The 14,534-nt window shown below is 43.7% G+C and overlaps 2 protein-coding genes across 16 annotated transcripts in view; one reads left to right on the forward strand and one right to left on the reverse strand.

Moving 5' to 3' along the window:
- N4BP2L2 (NEDD4 binding protein 2 like 2) overlaps window positions 1–14,534 on the forward strand; it is a 667,270-nt gene that overhangs the window by 345,906 nt on the left and 306,830 nt on the right. The gene's annotated exons all lie outside the window — the stretch shown is intronic.
- The window catches only part of FRY (FRY microtubule binding protein), a 402,818-nt gene that overhangs the window by 89,432 nt on the left and 298,852 nt on the right, over window positions 1–14,534 (reverse strand). For all 11 annotated transcript variants that reach the window (XM_065594453.1, XM_065594448.1, XM_065594426.1 and 8 more), the window contains 4 exons: window positions 13,360–13,442; window positions 10,790–10,940; window positions 9,630–9,733; window positions 4,879–5,064 (listed from right to left, as the gene is read on the reverse strand). In XM_065594453.1, coding sequence (XP_065450525.1) covers window positions 4,879–5,064; window positions 9,630–9,733; window positions 10,790–10,940; window positions 13,360–13,442 — 524 coding nt within the window. The remainder of the gene's footprint in view (window positions 1–4,878; window positions 5,065–9,629; window positions 9,734–10,789; window positions 10,941–13,359; window positions 13,443–14,534) is intronic.

The raw sequence follows: 14,534 nt of genomic DNA on the forward strand, positions 1-14,534 counted from the left end.
ATCTTAAATGAACCAAATTGTACCACAGAATCTCTATGGATAGTAAATCCACGCTTGAATAATAAGAATATGGCACTAGGGATATACTACCAACCACCTGACCAGGATGGTGATACTGACTGTGAAATGCTCAGAGAGATTAGAGAGGCTATTAAAATAAAAAAACCTCAATAATAATGGGGGATTTCAACTATCTCCATATTGACTGGGTGCATATCACCTCAGGAAGGGATGCAGAGATAAAGTTTCTTGACACCTTAAATGACTGCTTCTGGGAGCAGCTAATCCTGGAACCCACAAGAGGAGAGGCAATTCTTGATTTAGTGCTAAATGGAGCATAGGATCTGGTCCAAGAGGTGAATATAGCTGGACCACTTGGTAATAGCGACCATAATATAATTAAATTTAACATCCCTGTGGTGCGGAAGACACCACAATGGCCCAACACTGTAGCATTTAATTTCAGAAAGGGGAACTAAACCAAAATGAGGAGGTTAGTTAAACAGAAATTAAAAGGTACAGTGCCAAAAGTAAAATCCCTGAAAGCTTCATGGAAACTTTTTAAAGACACCACAATAGAACTCAACTTAAATGTATACCCCAAATTAAAAATCACAGTAAGAGAACCAAAAATGAGCCACCATGGCTAAACAACAAAATAAAAGAAGCAGTGAGAAGCAAAAAAGGCATCCTTTTTAAAAAGTGGAAATTAAATCCTAATGAGAAAAATAGAAAGGAGCATAAACTCGGGCAAATGAAGTGTAGAAATATAATTAGGAAGGCCAAAAAAGATTTTGAAGAACTGCTAGCCAAAGACTCAAAAAGTAATAGCAATTTTTTTTTTAAGTACATCAGAAGCAGGAATCCTGCTAAACAACCAATGGGGCCACTGGACGATTGAAATGCTAACGGAGCACTCAAGGACGATAATGCCATTGCGGAGAAAATAAATGAATTCTTTACATCAGTCTTCATGGTTGAGGATGTGAGGGAGATTCCCAAACCTGAGCCATCTTTTTAGGTGACAAATCTGAGGAACTGTCCAGGATTGAGGTGTCATTAGAGGAGGTTTGGGAACAAATTGATAAACTAAACAAAATGCTCCTCAAAATGAATTTTCTAGTCTCCTGCCCAGTCTAATTTTAAATGTACCAACAAGGAGGTTTCTACCATTTCCCATGGGAGACTATTATATAGCCTAGTGCTTCTCACATTGAATACGTTTTTTGCTATTCAGCTCCAAGATTCCCTTTCTTATTTTTATCTCTTTCACCACCCTAAATAATACTTCTCCATCCTCGTTGTTTACCTTTCAAATACATGTATTCTTATCTCCCAGCTTTATTGTTGTTTGGCCAAGTTATAAATATTTATCACTTTTAATATTTTTTCCTCATAAATCAATCTCTCCATTTTCCTGGCTGATATTCTTTGAACTAGCCCCCAGATCTGTTACTATCTTTTTGGTAACAAGGTGCCCAGAATTAAATTTGATATTCCAGATATGGTCTTACCAGAGCCATATAGAAGACAGACTTTTATCTTCCTGTCAGTGACTTGGTGCCTTTGTGTACATGGCCCAAAACTGCACTGGCCTTTCTTCTGCCACATCTCATTGTAAACTCACTTCTAATCTATTGTCGAAGATTAGCAGGACCAATACGTATAACTGCTCTTCCACTTCCCAAGCCCCCACTTGCAGAATCCAAAAAGGCATCAGTTCTCTCCTCCCCATTATTCAACGTCTATATCAAGCCATTGGAAGACCTTTTGAGACAACATAGACTGAGGCATTTGCAGTATGCAGATAACACCCTCTATCTCGTTTATATCAAATGTAAACAGCACTATCTTCCAGGTTTCTTACTGACTAATTGAAATCAGCACCTGGATGACATGCACTGAGGCAGGAAGTGAGACGTGTGAAGAACATACCTTTTCAGGAACATTGAGAACTTCTGCCCTAAGAATGTTAAGTTGGGTTATGGCCTTGAGGTCCTTTTGGACTCCTCAGTGCTTCTGGCAAGTACAAATATTTAGGCAAAAAAATACCCATTTCCATCTTCAACTGGCCAGAGGATTGCTCTCTAAACACACTGTGGGGGAATCAGGCTGTCCTCTGAAAGGACGATGTAAACCTGCACAGTGAGAAACTCAAGGACAGCTCAGGGGATCTACGAGGTACAATCCCTGTGTCCAAGCTACTCTTGGATTGATGCACTTCTGCATGGCCCTTAATCAGGGCTGTACCCCATAGGCATAATTCGCCCCTCAATACACTGTATTTACTGCCTTCTCTTCATCCATTAGTTCTGTAGTTCTACCAAAAAAGCAATTTATCATCTCTTTATCGTTTATAAACTCACACCGCTTTATTGCTCTTGGTTCTGTTACCATCTAAGAGTTTCAAGATTCTCTCTCTTCATATGCATTCTGCTATTTTACTAGAATCAGAAGTGACACTTAGGCCAAGATCATTCCTCTTTCCTTCTCCCTTCCTTCTATCACAATCATATTTTTCTCTTTTTTCTTTGACTGTATTCAGCCTTCTTCCTGAACTCCAATCTTATCTACACAATTCTAAACAGGCACTGTGACTCCCTCAGCTCCCAACTGTCTCCTTATATTTAGTAACACGTCACAACAGCCTAAAATCTGTCCAGCTACTTTCATCAAGCTTTGTCCCCACCCAACCCCATAAAAGTCCTTGCATTTGTAAAAAGTTAGCAGAGCAGCCATCCTAGCCGAGATTGGCAGACCTGCTGAAACCAGAAATGGATTTCAGCCAAGGGAGGAAGTGTGTTCATGGTCAGTAAGAGATAGGTGGTGTTGGAGGGAGTACTTTATATTGGAGCTCTACAGAATTGAAGGAAAGGTTTAATTGGAACTTTTGAGGTGGATATATCATTCCTAACCATGTTAATTCCTTTGCTTTTCTTGTGCTGCAATCATATATTATTTACTTAGGTTAAAGTTCCATTTCTAACAGAGTTCTGTCTCAGAGTGTTAGGGCTTGTCTACACAGTGGGGTAATGCACATTATTAGGGTTACCATTCGTCCGGATTCTCCCGGACATGTCCGGCTTTTTAGGTTAAAAATAGTGTCCGGGAGGGGGGGGGGTGGAATTTGTAAATATCTTAAAATGTCTGGCATTCCCCCCCCCCTTGCAGAGCACGGCGCGGGTGATAGGGCGGCTGGCTGGATTGAGCCACTAGCACGGGGCTCTAGCAGCCAGAGCCTCTCCTCCCCTTCCCCCCTCCTCTCCCCTGCAGCTTAAAATCACTGGCCAGGCGGCCACCGGCAGCTCTAGAGCTCCTCCCTCCTCCCCCTCCCCTGCTGCCCAGCGTGCTGCTCCCTGGGGAGAGCCGGGGCACGGCTGTTCTAACCTGCTTTTGCAGGGGGGAGAGAACCGCCCCGCAGCAGGGAAAACAGAGAGTTTAGCTCCTGTCTGGTGCCCAGGTGTCCGTTTCCTCGCGGGGCTCTGGTCGTGTCCTCGCTGGAACGGAGCGGGGGCAGAGTGACTGCGGGGTACTTGACCGATGGAAAGGACGCCTGGCAGCAGTAGCCGTGCCCAGCCTGGTGCTGGGCACTGGGGGATAGATTTTGGGGAAGATTTAAAAAAATAAAGCCCCAGACAGATGATGGTTAGAGGCCTTGGGGGGTCCCCCCATTAATGTCTTCTGAAGTCTCCCCACCCCCAGGCCCTCTGAGCCAGTTGTGGCTGTGTCCAGATGCCCCCTGGAGTGTGCTGCTGAGCAGCTCGGTAAGGGAGCCAGGGAGTTGGAGAAGGGGCAGGGGGGTTCTGGAGGGGGCAGGCAAGGGACAGGGAGTAGGGGGGGGTTGGATGGATTGGAGGTTCTGGGGGGGCTTGTCAGAGGGCAGTGGTGTGGAGAGTGGTCGGAGCAGTCAGGGGATAGGGAGCAGGGGGGGTAGATGGGTTGGGGGTTCTGGAGGGGGCAGTCAGGGTACAGGGAGTGGTTGGATGGACGTGGGAGTCCCGGGGGTCTGTCTGGGGGTGGGGGTGTGGATAAAGGTCAGGGCAGTCAGGGGACAGATAGGGGGAAAGGTCCTAGGAGGACAGTTAGGGTGGGGGGATCTCAGGAGGGGGCAGTCAGGGGACAAGGAGCAGGGAGGCTTAGGTAGAGGGTGGGTCCTGGGGGGCAGTTAGGGGCACGGGTCCCAAGAGGGGACAGTCAGGGGACAAGGAGCGGGGGGAGGGATTGGAGATTCTGAGGGGGGCAGTCAGGGGGCGGGAAGTGGGAGGGAGTGGATGGGGGCAGGGTGGGTGCGGGGCTAGGGCGGGGCTCCCCCGTGTCCTCTTTTTTGATTGTTGAAATATGGTAACCCTACACATTATGAGGGTGTGATTTCTAATGTTTTGCACATTAATAGGTCCATACAGATCCAGCTAGTGCACATGAAAGTTTTCCTAGTGCGCTTTAATGCACTGTGCGCACTGTTTCAAACAGCGCTATGTTAAAGTAAACTGGGGAACCTTTAGTGCGCCCCAGCAGGATCTACACAGACAAATTAATACACAGCATGTTAATATGCTTTAGAAATCACATGCACATAGGGCAGATTGCCACACCGTGTAGACAAGCCCTTAGAAAGTTACAGGTATGTAAAATTGGCACATTCATTTCTAAAATGATATTATAAATTTTTCCTTATAGCAAGGGGCTTTTCCTACTTTGATAGTAAGTCATCATTTAGTTAAGATCAATGGTTGCTGTACAGATTTCCCATTTTGATCATTCAGCCTATAGTACATAAAAAATATAACACTACAGTATATCAGGAAAGAAACCCTTATGTTCCAATATTTTAAACTTTTAAAATATAGTGTAGTGTCTCTTCCAAGTGTACTTGATTACCTGTATACAGGAATTCAGGTAGATAGGCTGGTTGGATTGTCAGAGTCTTGGTTTCATTCATCTCTCTGGTCTGAAGAAGCACTGAGGCAATGGCCTGAAAATGGCTGTTGCAAGACAATGCAATCAAAAGATGAAGCAGTAGCTTTTTACTGTGTTCAAAGACCTCAGGGCGGTAATGGTCAAGACCTGAAGGAAAGAGTTACAGCAATCACTGAGTATGAAGTGATTATAAACAAGTTTAAATTCCAGAAATAACAAAGATTCCAAGGCAGTTCATGGCAACAGTACAGAACAAACAGAAGATACAGTACTTCAGGACACAGTTCCCACAGTTTTTTCTTTAAATATTTGTGTGAATTTAGTACTTGAGAAAGGCGCCAGACCAAAGTCCTCTCTACATCTACTGAGACAGTACATCATAAGCTGTAGCAGTGCCCAGACCTTGAGATGGGGGGACCACCTCCAGAGATGAGAGGGTAGTCCAATGTCCATGTACTCCTCTACCCCAATATAACGCTGTCCTCGGGAGCCAAAAAATCTTACCGCGTTATAGGTGAAATCGCATTATATCGAACTTGCTTTGATCTGCCGGAGTGCGCAGCCCCGCCCCCCGGAGCACTGCTTTACCGCTTTATATCCAAATTCATGTTATATCGGGCGCTTTATATCGGGGTAGAGGTGTACATTCAGTATTTAGACTCCCTAGTAAGATTGCCAGGTTGACAATTAGTCCTGGGTTTTGAGTTGTTGTGAAGGGGTGCGGTAGCTTTTGGTCACTAGTAGCCTGAGCTGGATTTGAACTAAGGGTCTAGACATGAAAGGATCACGAGCTATAAACATAAATGATTCAAGTTTGTATAAAATGTATTGCTTCACTGTGACAAAGCATTTTTTTCATTTATCATCTTAGTTCTGGTTCAACACCTGAGACGGTGGCATGAGAGATCAAACTCAGAATAACAGAGCTGGCTGTCTCCTCAGCTCCTTCCTTGTCTGAATCTCCTCTTCCCTGGCATCCTGCCTTTTTAGTCCCCGCACACTGCTCCTTTGTGTTATGTGCCTCTTGTGCACACTTGCCAGTCTGCTCTTTGAGGGGCCTGCAAAACTGTAGCAGCTATTAGTATGCCAGTTAGCCAGCAGTTCTTTTGACTCCTGTGGACCATCCTTTTAGAACCTTGTGATTCTCTGGTTCATCCACCTACCAATATGCTAGGACCCTCCTCCAGCCTCTCCATCCTTGCTTCTATTCCCTATTCCACTACTCTTATTCTCTTCCTTGCTCCCTCCCTTCCTCCCTTTCTTTCCAGCTGCCAAGAATTAATATCTCCACCCACCCATCCACCCTTCAAGATATTCAGGAATGAGCTATAGATGCAAGTTGCTGCTCTGAACATGCTTGGTTTAATAGTGCCTGAAAGCCACTGCCATTTGACAGCTCTTTGGTAGCTATATGAAATGAATTGGTGGGCACAGTCCTACTCCACCACCACAATCTGCACCAGTTGGTAACCTTCAGAGTTAAGGAGAGAGGCCAAGAACTGAATGGGCATGGAAACGGAACTTTCCTCTCACCCCATAGGTGGAACATCTAGAGCAGGGGTTGGCAACCTCTGGCACGCGGCTCGCCAGGGAAAGCCCCTGGCGGGCCGGGCCAGTTTGTTTATCTGCCGCATCCGCAGGTTCGGCTGATCGTGGCTCCCACTGGCCGTGGTTCGCCGCTCCAGGCCAATGGGGGTGGCGGGAAGCTGAGGCCAGCACATCCCTCGGCATGCGCCGCTTTCCGCAGCCCCCATTGGCCTGGGATGGCGAACCGCGGCCAGTGGGAGCCGAACCTGCGGACACGGCAGGTAAACAAACCGTCCCGGCCCCCCAGGGTGCTTACCCTGGCGAGCCACGTGCCAGAGGTTGCCGATCAATGATCTAGAGCAATATTGGCCAATTTGACAGTGCCTCTCTGTGGTTAAAAACAGAGGATTTCTGTAACTGGTGCTGTCCATCCAACATCTTATACAAGGACTCAATTAACAGAAAATCTTTTTAACCCCTTCATTATCCATATTACAGACCATTCTATCCTTTACCTATGTTTCGACAGTAGATTCCCTTCACTTAAATATTTTCCTATTCCTTCCAATATGTGAAAAGGTACATGCTCAGTTTAACTGCCCAAATATCTCTAGTTTCTTTCTCAATCATATCCCTCATACACTCCTTCCCATGTGCATTCTCACATTCCAGCATGACATGATTTCTTCATATGCAAGTCACATTCACACCTCTGGCTAACACATTTAGTACTACTTCCCTACACCCTCACAAGGGGGATCTATAGAGATGTAATGAAACTAAACCATAATAAAATTGAAGATTTAAAGTTAATTTAAATGTGAGTCTTTATGAAATACTGTAATATTAAGATATTACCTGACAAAAAAGATAAAGAAATTTTGATAAATGCATTTGTAATATCAGAAATCTATTTCTGCAAATATCTACTTGCATTGCTCAGTGATGGCTAATATACACTGACTGTCTCTCAACCAAAATGAAAAGGCTAGAGTCTTTCATTGTGCTGCATATTGTTTTTATTCCTATTCTCAAGTCCCTTCATTGATTCATTGACTCAAATTAATAAATAATAATAATAATCTATGGAGATATACCTATCTCATAGAACTGGAAGGGACCCTGAAAGGTCATTGAGTCCAGCCCCCTGCCTTCACTAGCAGGACCAAGTACTGATTTTGCCCCAGATCCCTAAGTGGCCCCCTTAAGGACTGAACTCACAACCGTGGGTTTAGCAGGCCAATGCTCAAACCACTGAGCTATTCCCTTCCCCCCCATAATTGAGTTTGATTACTAATAAATTTCTAACTAAAAAGGCCCATCTGTTTTTCAGAACTGCTACAACTATAATTCATCAGCCGTTCAATCAGTTCACCAGTTGCTGACTATTTGTTTTGTCCACACCAGACTGATGTTACAGAGTCTTTTTACTTTCAGCAACTTTTCACTATATTTGGGGAGACAGCTCCCAACTGTGTGAAAAGATGAATCCATTTTTGTTTTTAAACCTACATTTTGATGCTGCCTATAACATATTTTAAGACTGTCTTCGTAAATTGCTCGGGAATAATACAAAAGATAGATATTTTATATAATATTCTATGAAAATCACCATATGTTGCATAGACATTCATGGTAGTCTCGACATCTAAGGGCATGGCTACACTTGCAGATGTAGAGCGCTTTGAGTTACACCAGCCTTCGTAGAGCGCATTAAGGATAGTGCTGCACTCTGTCCACACTGACAGCTGACAGCACACTGGCGTGGCCACATTTGCGGCACTTGCAGTGGCATTGGGAGTGGTGCATTATGGGCAACTATCCCAGCAAGTGACTGTAATGTGCTTTTAAAATGGGAGGGGTGGGGTGGAGTGTGACAGGAGTGTGTTGTGTGTATGTGGGGGGAGACAGAGTGGGTTTTTGGGGGGCTGAGAGCATGTCAGCATGCTGTCTTGTAAGTTCAAACAGCAGCAGACCTCCCCCTCCCCCCGCCTCTCTCTCTCACGCACAGCATTCCACCGTAACGGCTTGCATGCCAGTTGTCAGAAACGGAGCTTTGAAAGGGCATTTCCGCATTCCTACAGGAGTTCAAAACAATGACAAGAGTGGCCACTTGACTTAAGGGGATTATGGGATGTTTCAGGAGGCCGATCAGAGCGCAGTAACGCAACACCTCGTTCACACTGACGCCTGGGCATTGTAGCCAAGGCGCAGCAAACATTATTCCTCTCGCCGAGGTGGAGTACCAGCAGTGCTGTAGCTGCGGAGTCAGAGTGCTCTGCGTGCCTTGTCAGTGTGGACGGGTAGTGAGCTAGTGCACCCGGGGCTCCTTTATTGCGCTGTAACTTGCAAGTGTAGCCAAGTCCAGAGAGAGAGGAGAGGAAAGTGGCATGAATGGTAATTTTACCATGACATCCATTTTATTAAAGAGGAATTCTATCCTTTTAAATCTGGATAGCCCTCTAATGAAACTCTGATTTCTCTTTCTGGATTTTTTCTGCATGTTGTTAGTGCTTGTGAAAGGTACCAGAGTGACTGCAATGGAGCCAGAAGTACTTTTCTTGGTCCACAGACATAGGTAGATAATGGGTAGTGACACTTCCCCCATTGTTCTATAAATGTGCTATAATCTTCTAACTCAGCCTCCATGGCTATTCAATCCTTGCTGTCTATGCTGAGACTACCAATCAGGGTGGAAATTAGTTGCAATTATGAAGGTGGGTTTTAGAATGTGGACATTGATCCACTGAGAACTGGACTGAGACCACCACTTATTATGAATTCATTCCATATGTCTAGCTATTCTAATGACCTACAGAAAGTATGTATCAACCACATGAATTGGATAATGCCTATACACTTCCTAATTTCTCTAGTATGCTCAACATTTCTGCTTCTGAGAACCCTGAAATGATGAACTAATAAAGTAAAGTGGGGGAAAAAAGGCCACAAAAAATTCAGAGTATTGCAAGGTGTGATAAGGAATGCTGTAGTCACAACATTCCAGCTGATTAATTTTAGTTTCAAGAACTGATGTAACAAAATATGAATGACGGCCGTAAACATAGCTATGGAGGGGAAGGCAAAGAGAAAATATATTTAAAATAATGCTAACAACACAGCTTCAGTTTGACTAATGGTATTGGAGTATACCCACGTTTTAATTCCTGTTGTATTGGTCTTACCTAAGAAAAGAGCATGAAGTAATAAAGGGAGGTGAAGGGCCCAATCTTCTCTCACACTGTGATCCACTACCATCTCAGTCATGAAAATAACAGCAATATTGCACCTAATAAATGAAATCACAAAATCAATTGAAAAACTTTTTCTGGGAGCTGGACAACAGTAATATGCTATGTAATCATATGAGAATTGGGAAGACATGGGTTAATGCACTAGCCTTTCAGCTCTGGGGAATGAAATTCAAACCCTGACTTGGATCCCAAGTGAAACTAGTTTGATGGTCTTATCCTAGTTTCCCTTCTTGTTTTCATTACTAATCCATCATACAGTTTGGTACAGTTCATCATGATGGCCATTCAGCACTCAAAAGAGGCCCTGGACTAGAATGTAGCAGGTTTGATTCACGGGAACTGAGGCCCACTGGCAGAGGCAGGCAGCCTGCCCACTGGCTGGCTCCACTGGTCACTGCAAACGCTTACTAGGTCCTGAGTTTCTACACCCAAATCACTATTTAAAGAAGTAGCAATACTAAAAACAACATTAATAACGATAAAAGAAGTGATAAATCATTAAGACAGTCACAGAAGTGCTATTGACCAGCTTTTGCCATAAATTATGATAGTACATGGGATGTATAGCAAGAAAAATGAATTGATACAAAGCTATACTGGAGGACTCACAAAATCCTCAGCATTTTTCCAAATTAAGCTTCCTTTTGAATGTTATTAATGTCAAAAAGATATCACAATACCTAAAGTTACTGTATTTAGCTGTTAAGCACCATTATTGAAAATAATATTATTAATGTCAATATAGATTATGTAAAAGAGGAGTTTTAGCATATGTATAGCATAATTAGAATAGCACAAAAAGTGCTATAAATAACAGTCTGTTAGGTTTGGGGAAGACAATGTTCAGCTTCCGTGAATCAGGTATGGTTGCTTTAATCCAATTCCTATCAGTACATTTGATCTCATGCAAAATAAACAAGCTACAGTTTTAACAAGGCACTAGAATTGCAAGGCCTTTTGATTTAACACTGAAATGTTGGGAAGCAGTAAAATGTATGTGTGTGATTTTTCTTAAATGCAGGGTAATGGAGCCATTCAATTATTGTTGACCGATTATCTAATTAGTGGAGACTTATTTCAATATTGCTCACCTATGAAGGGGTCCCCGTGGTGTGACAGTTTCTGGGAGGTAGTCAACAAGTGGTGCCCAGCATCCTCCATTGTAAGGCATTGGCAAGGGTTGTGGCTGTTTGGTCTCCACAATATTCAACAGCCAGCTAGTATATGGAGAAACAGGATCATCTGCATGGTAAAATATTAAAACATGCTTTAGTCTGTAATGACTTAAAAACCAAATAGTTTCATTATCTAGTATCTAAAACAATGTGCATGCTAAATTCAGTTTAGAATATTTGGCGAGAGGACATGGGTTTGCAATAACAAGTGAAGCACGTTCAATTCCTCCTTCACTATGCTGAAAATGTAACACAGAGTCCAAGCAGGCAGCACTGAATTTTATAGGCTGCAGCTGAATTCCTTTTGTCATTTTTTAGTAGCTTAGGATCCAGATCACAAAACACCAAGCAATGGACTCTCTCCTAAAAAATGAGAGTAAAGTTCAGCCAACATAATTGCCATGGCAAGGCATCTGTTGTACAGGGCCTCCTAGCAGTGACACATTCTTGTAACAACCAGCAAGTGCCCTGCTGAGTGATGCTACGAAGAAGCCAAAAATTAAATCTGCTGAATTAAGAGGAGGAAATAAGGAATGTGAAAAACATCTTCAGTGTGATACAATTCTTACAATAGGGATAAAATATTTATTAAGCTTCTCAAATATCTATTTAGTTTAGGTTTAGTGAGAAGCTGTTGTTACATTAATAAACAAGATATTTATCTATAAATATACAGAAATATCACTTATTTGCCTTATAAAACTTGTGATCATTAATTAATGTTTGCCAAATGCTTTGCACATGAAAAGCATTATATAGCTATGATTTATTATTATTGAATAATCTATTTAATATACAGAACAATAACTATTCATGTTGAACCAGACAGTACAGTATGGCCAGAGCCAAATCATTGATCTATTTAACACTAAGACATACCACCAGGGCCATTGCACCATATGACTTTGTTTTTTTTTTCTATCAGTCAGGAATAAGGATCTGTATAAAGGACTGGCCTTTCTAAGATGCAGTTTAGGGTTTAAATGAAATCAGAGTATCAGCCTCTTCACAGTCCATTGCAAAAACGAATTCATACTACCAGACTTCCCAAACACCTAACATAATTTAGTAAATAACTGAAATACCAGGTGTTTCTTGATACTCTTTACTAAATAAATACCAAGGGCCAATTTATGGTCAGTTCAGAGTAGGTGTGCGGGGGTGACAGAAACAGCGAGCCCTTTCTACTTCTCGCCCAACACAAGCGTGGAGCCATAATTAAGTTGCAGGTAGTGGGGAATGGAAGGGACGGGATATGATTTGCTGACATGACATGTTTTGGTGGGTCCCTGGACCAGCTCCCCATCTCCAGGTACTGAGGGAGAGTGCTGGTTACTTTTGTTATATTGATGTGGCAAGTCCTGATGCTCGGTGTGTTCCCCAGAGTGCACCTAGAACTGTTATAATTTTCAAAGTGAAAATGCCTCCAGCCAAGCACTGCTGCTTATATGGTATCTCACTTCCCCCATTCCAATGAAGCTCTGCCTGTGCAAAGGCTCTACTGCAGGGTCTCAAACTCAAATGACCACGATGGCCGCATGAGGACTAGTGCATTGGCCTGAGGGCTGCATCACTGACACCCACCCCTTGATGCTCCCGGCCCCGCTCCACTCCACCCCTTCCATGAGGCCCCACTCCTGCCCCGCCTCTTCCTGCCCCTTCCCCGAAGTCCTCACCCCAACTCTGCCACCTCCCTGCCCCCAGGGGGTGCAGGAGGGGTGCGGGGTGTGATGGGGGCTCAGGGCAGGGAATTGGGGTGTGGGGTGCAGGAAGGGTGAGGAGTGCGGCAGGGGGTCGGGTTGCAGGTTGCGGCGGGGGCTCAGAGCAGGGAGTTGGGGTGCAGGAGGGATGAGGGGTGCAGCAGGGGGTTGGGGTGCAGGGTGTGGCAGGGGGCTCAGGGCAGAGAGTTGGGGTGCAGGAGGGTGTGGGATGTGGCAGGGGGCTCCGGACAGCAGGGCGGGCTCCGGCCCGGCGCCGCTTACCTAGAGTGGCTCCGGGGTGGCAGCACCGCGCACCGTGGCCTTCCTGCCTGCCCTGGCCCCGCTCCGCTCTGCTCCGGGAGCTGCGGAGGGCAGTGCCTGGAAGCGAGAGCACGGAGCCCTCTACTCTCCCTCCCCACACCCAGGGCTGCAGGGACATAGTTCCAGCCGCTTCAGGGAGTGGTGCGGGGCTCGCGGTGCCACGGGGTCGGCAGAGGGGTGGGGGTGGGGAGCGTGCGGGCATGGGGAGCTTGGCAGGCCGCACGAAAGAACCTCGTGTGTTTGAGACCCCTGCTCTCTGAGTCCTAAGCTAACAAAAGGAATTATCTATAACATCAGTTTAAAGGTAACAAGGTGACACAGATAAGCCACTGGAATGATAGCTTCCTATGCTGTGACTAGACTATACAGACAGCTTTATCAGGTGTTCTCTTCAAGTCACAAGAAACATTTCCTTTCCCACCAATACACCCAATAAATTGCATAAAATGGAATGTCAGCACTTACTTTTATCATCATCATAAGATCCTCCAGAGCTATTACTGTACCTTGATTCTAGTCGAGTATGTGCTCTGATTACATTACTGAACCTTGAAATACAAGAAAAATCTTCATTAAATGCTTTATTTAGACAAAGCAAACCACTGTAGTAAATGCTTACTCTGACCAACTTTGCACTGACCACCTTAAGCATGGCATTTCCTACTTTTCAAGTACTTGACTTTACAACTTAAATAACATTCTTTTAGTTTAGTGTTTTTGTATGCATACAAATAAGGGTAACTGGCATATTATTGTGGCATTCTTTAAAAATACCCTGAAAAGTGTACTAAAAGATATATTTTGAGGGGAAAACACATATGAAGAAATGCACAATGCCAAATTCTATCCTTATCTGAACGTCATAATTTCAAGAGGGCTGCCTGGATGATGAAAGAATATAGCTAGACAGACTGCAAATAAGAGAAAGCGGTCACTTTGAAAACCATGTAACAGATGCTGACAATACAAACACATAACTGTCACAATATAACATGATAATGTCAAAATGCATTGATATCAAAACAATACAGTATTGTGATTTCAGAGAAAGAAATCACATCACAAGACAAGACACAATGCAACATCATCACCTTGAAAAGCTATGGTGCAGCATGATGACGTTGTGCCAGACCAAAACATTTTCTAGACAAGTAAATGGCATTTCACACATTACTCAGGGCTTCCTTTTATGTGATATTGTGTCTTCAACACAAAAACTAAAATATTTTCTACTTAGATTCATTATATGTTATTCCAAAACAGGCCTGTGATTATGAGAGCAGATGGCAAATCTTCTATTACTTACTGTATAAATTCTTTATCATAATCATATTTAAAGAACAATGACTGTTGGAGACAAAGTTATCCACAACATCTGCTCTGGTCACCTTATTATTTAAAAAAAAAATGACTGCAAAGAGAACACTAAGAACAATTCTACATCTGTGTATTTAAATATAGCAGTGGCTCTCAACCTTTCCAGACTACTGTATCCCTTTCCTGATTTGTCTTGCATACCCCCAAGTTTTACCTCACATAAAAACTATTTGCTTACAAAATCAGACATGAGAATACAAAAGTATCACAGCACACTATTACTGAAAAATTGGTTAGGCCATATGTAAATTAATTTTGTGAGA

Source organism: Chrysemys picta, chromosome 1 (assembly GCF_011386835.1).
Source record: "Chrysemys picta bellii isolate R12L10 chromosome 1, ASM1138683v2, whole genome shotgun sequence".
Lineage (NCBI taxonomy): Eukaryota > Metazoa > Chordata > Testudines > Emydidae > Chrysemys > Chrysemys picta.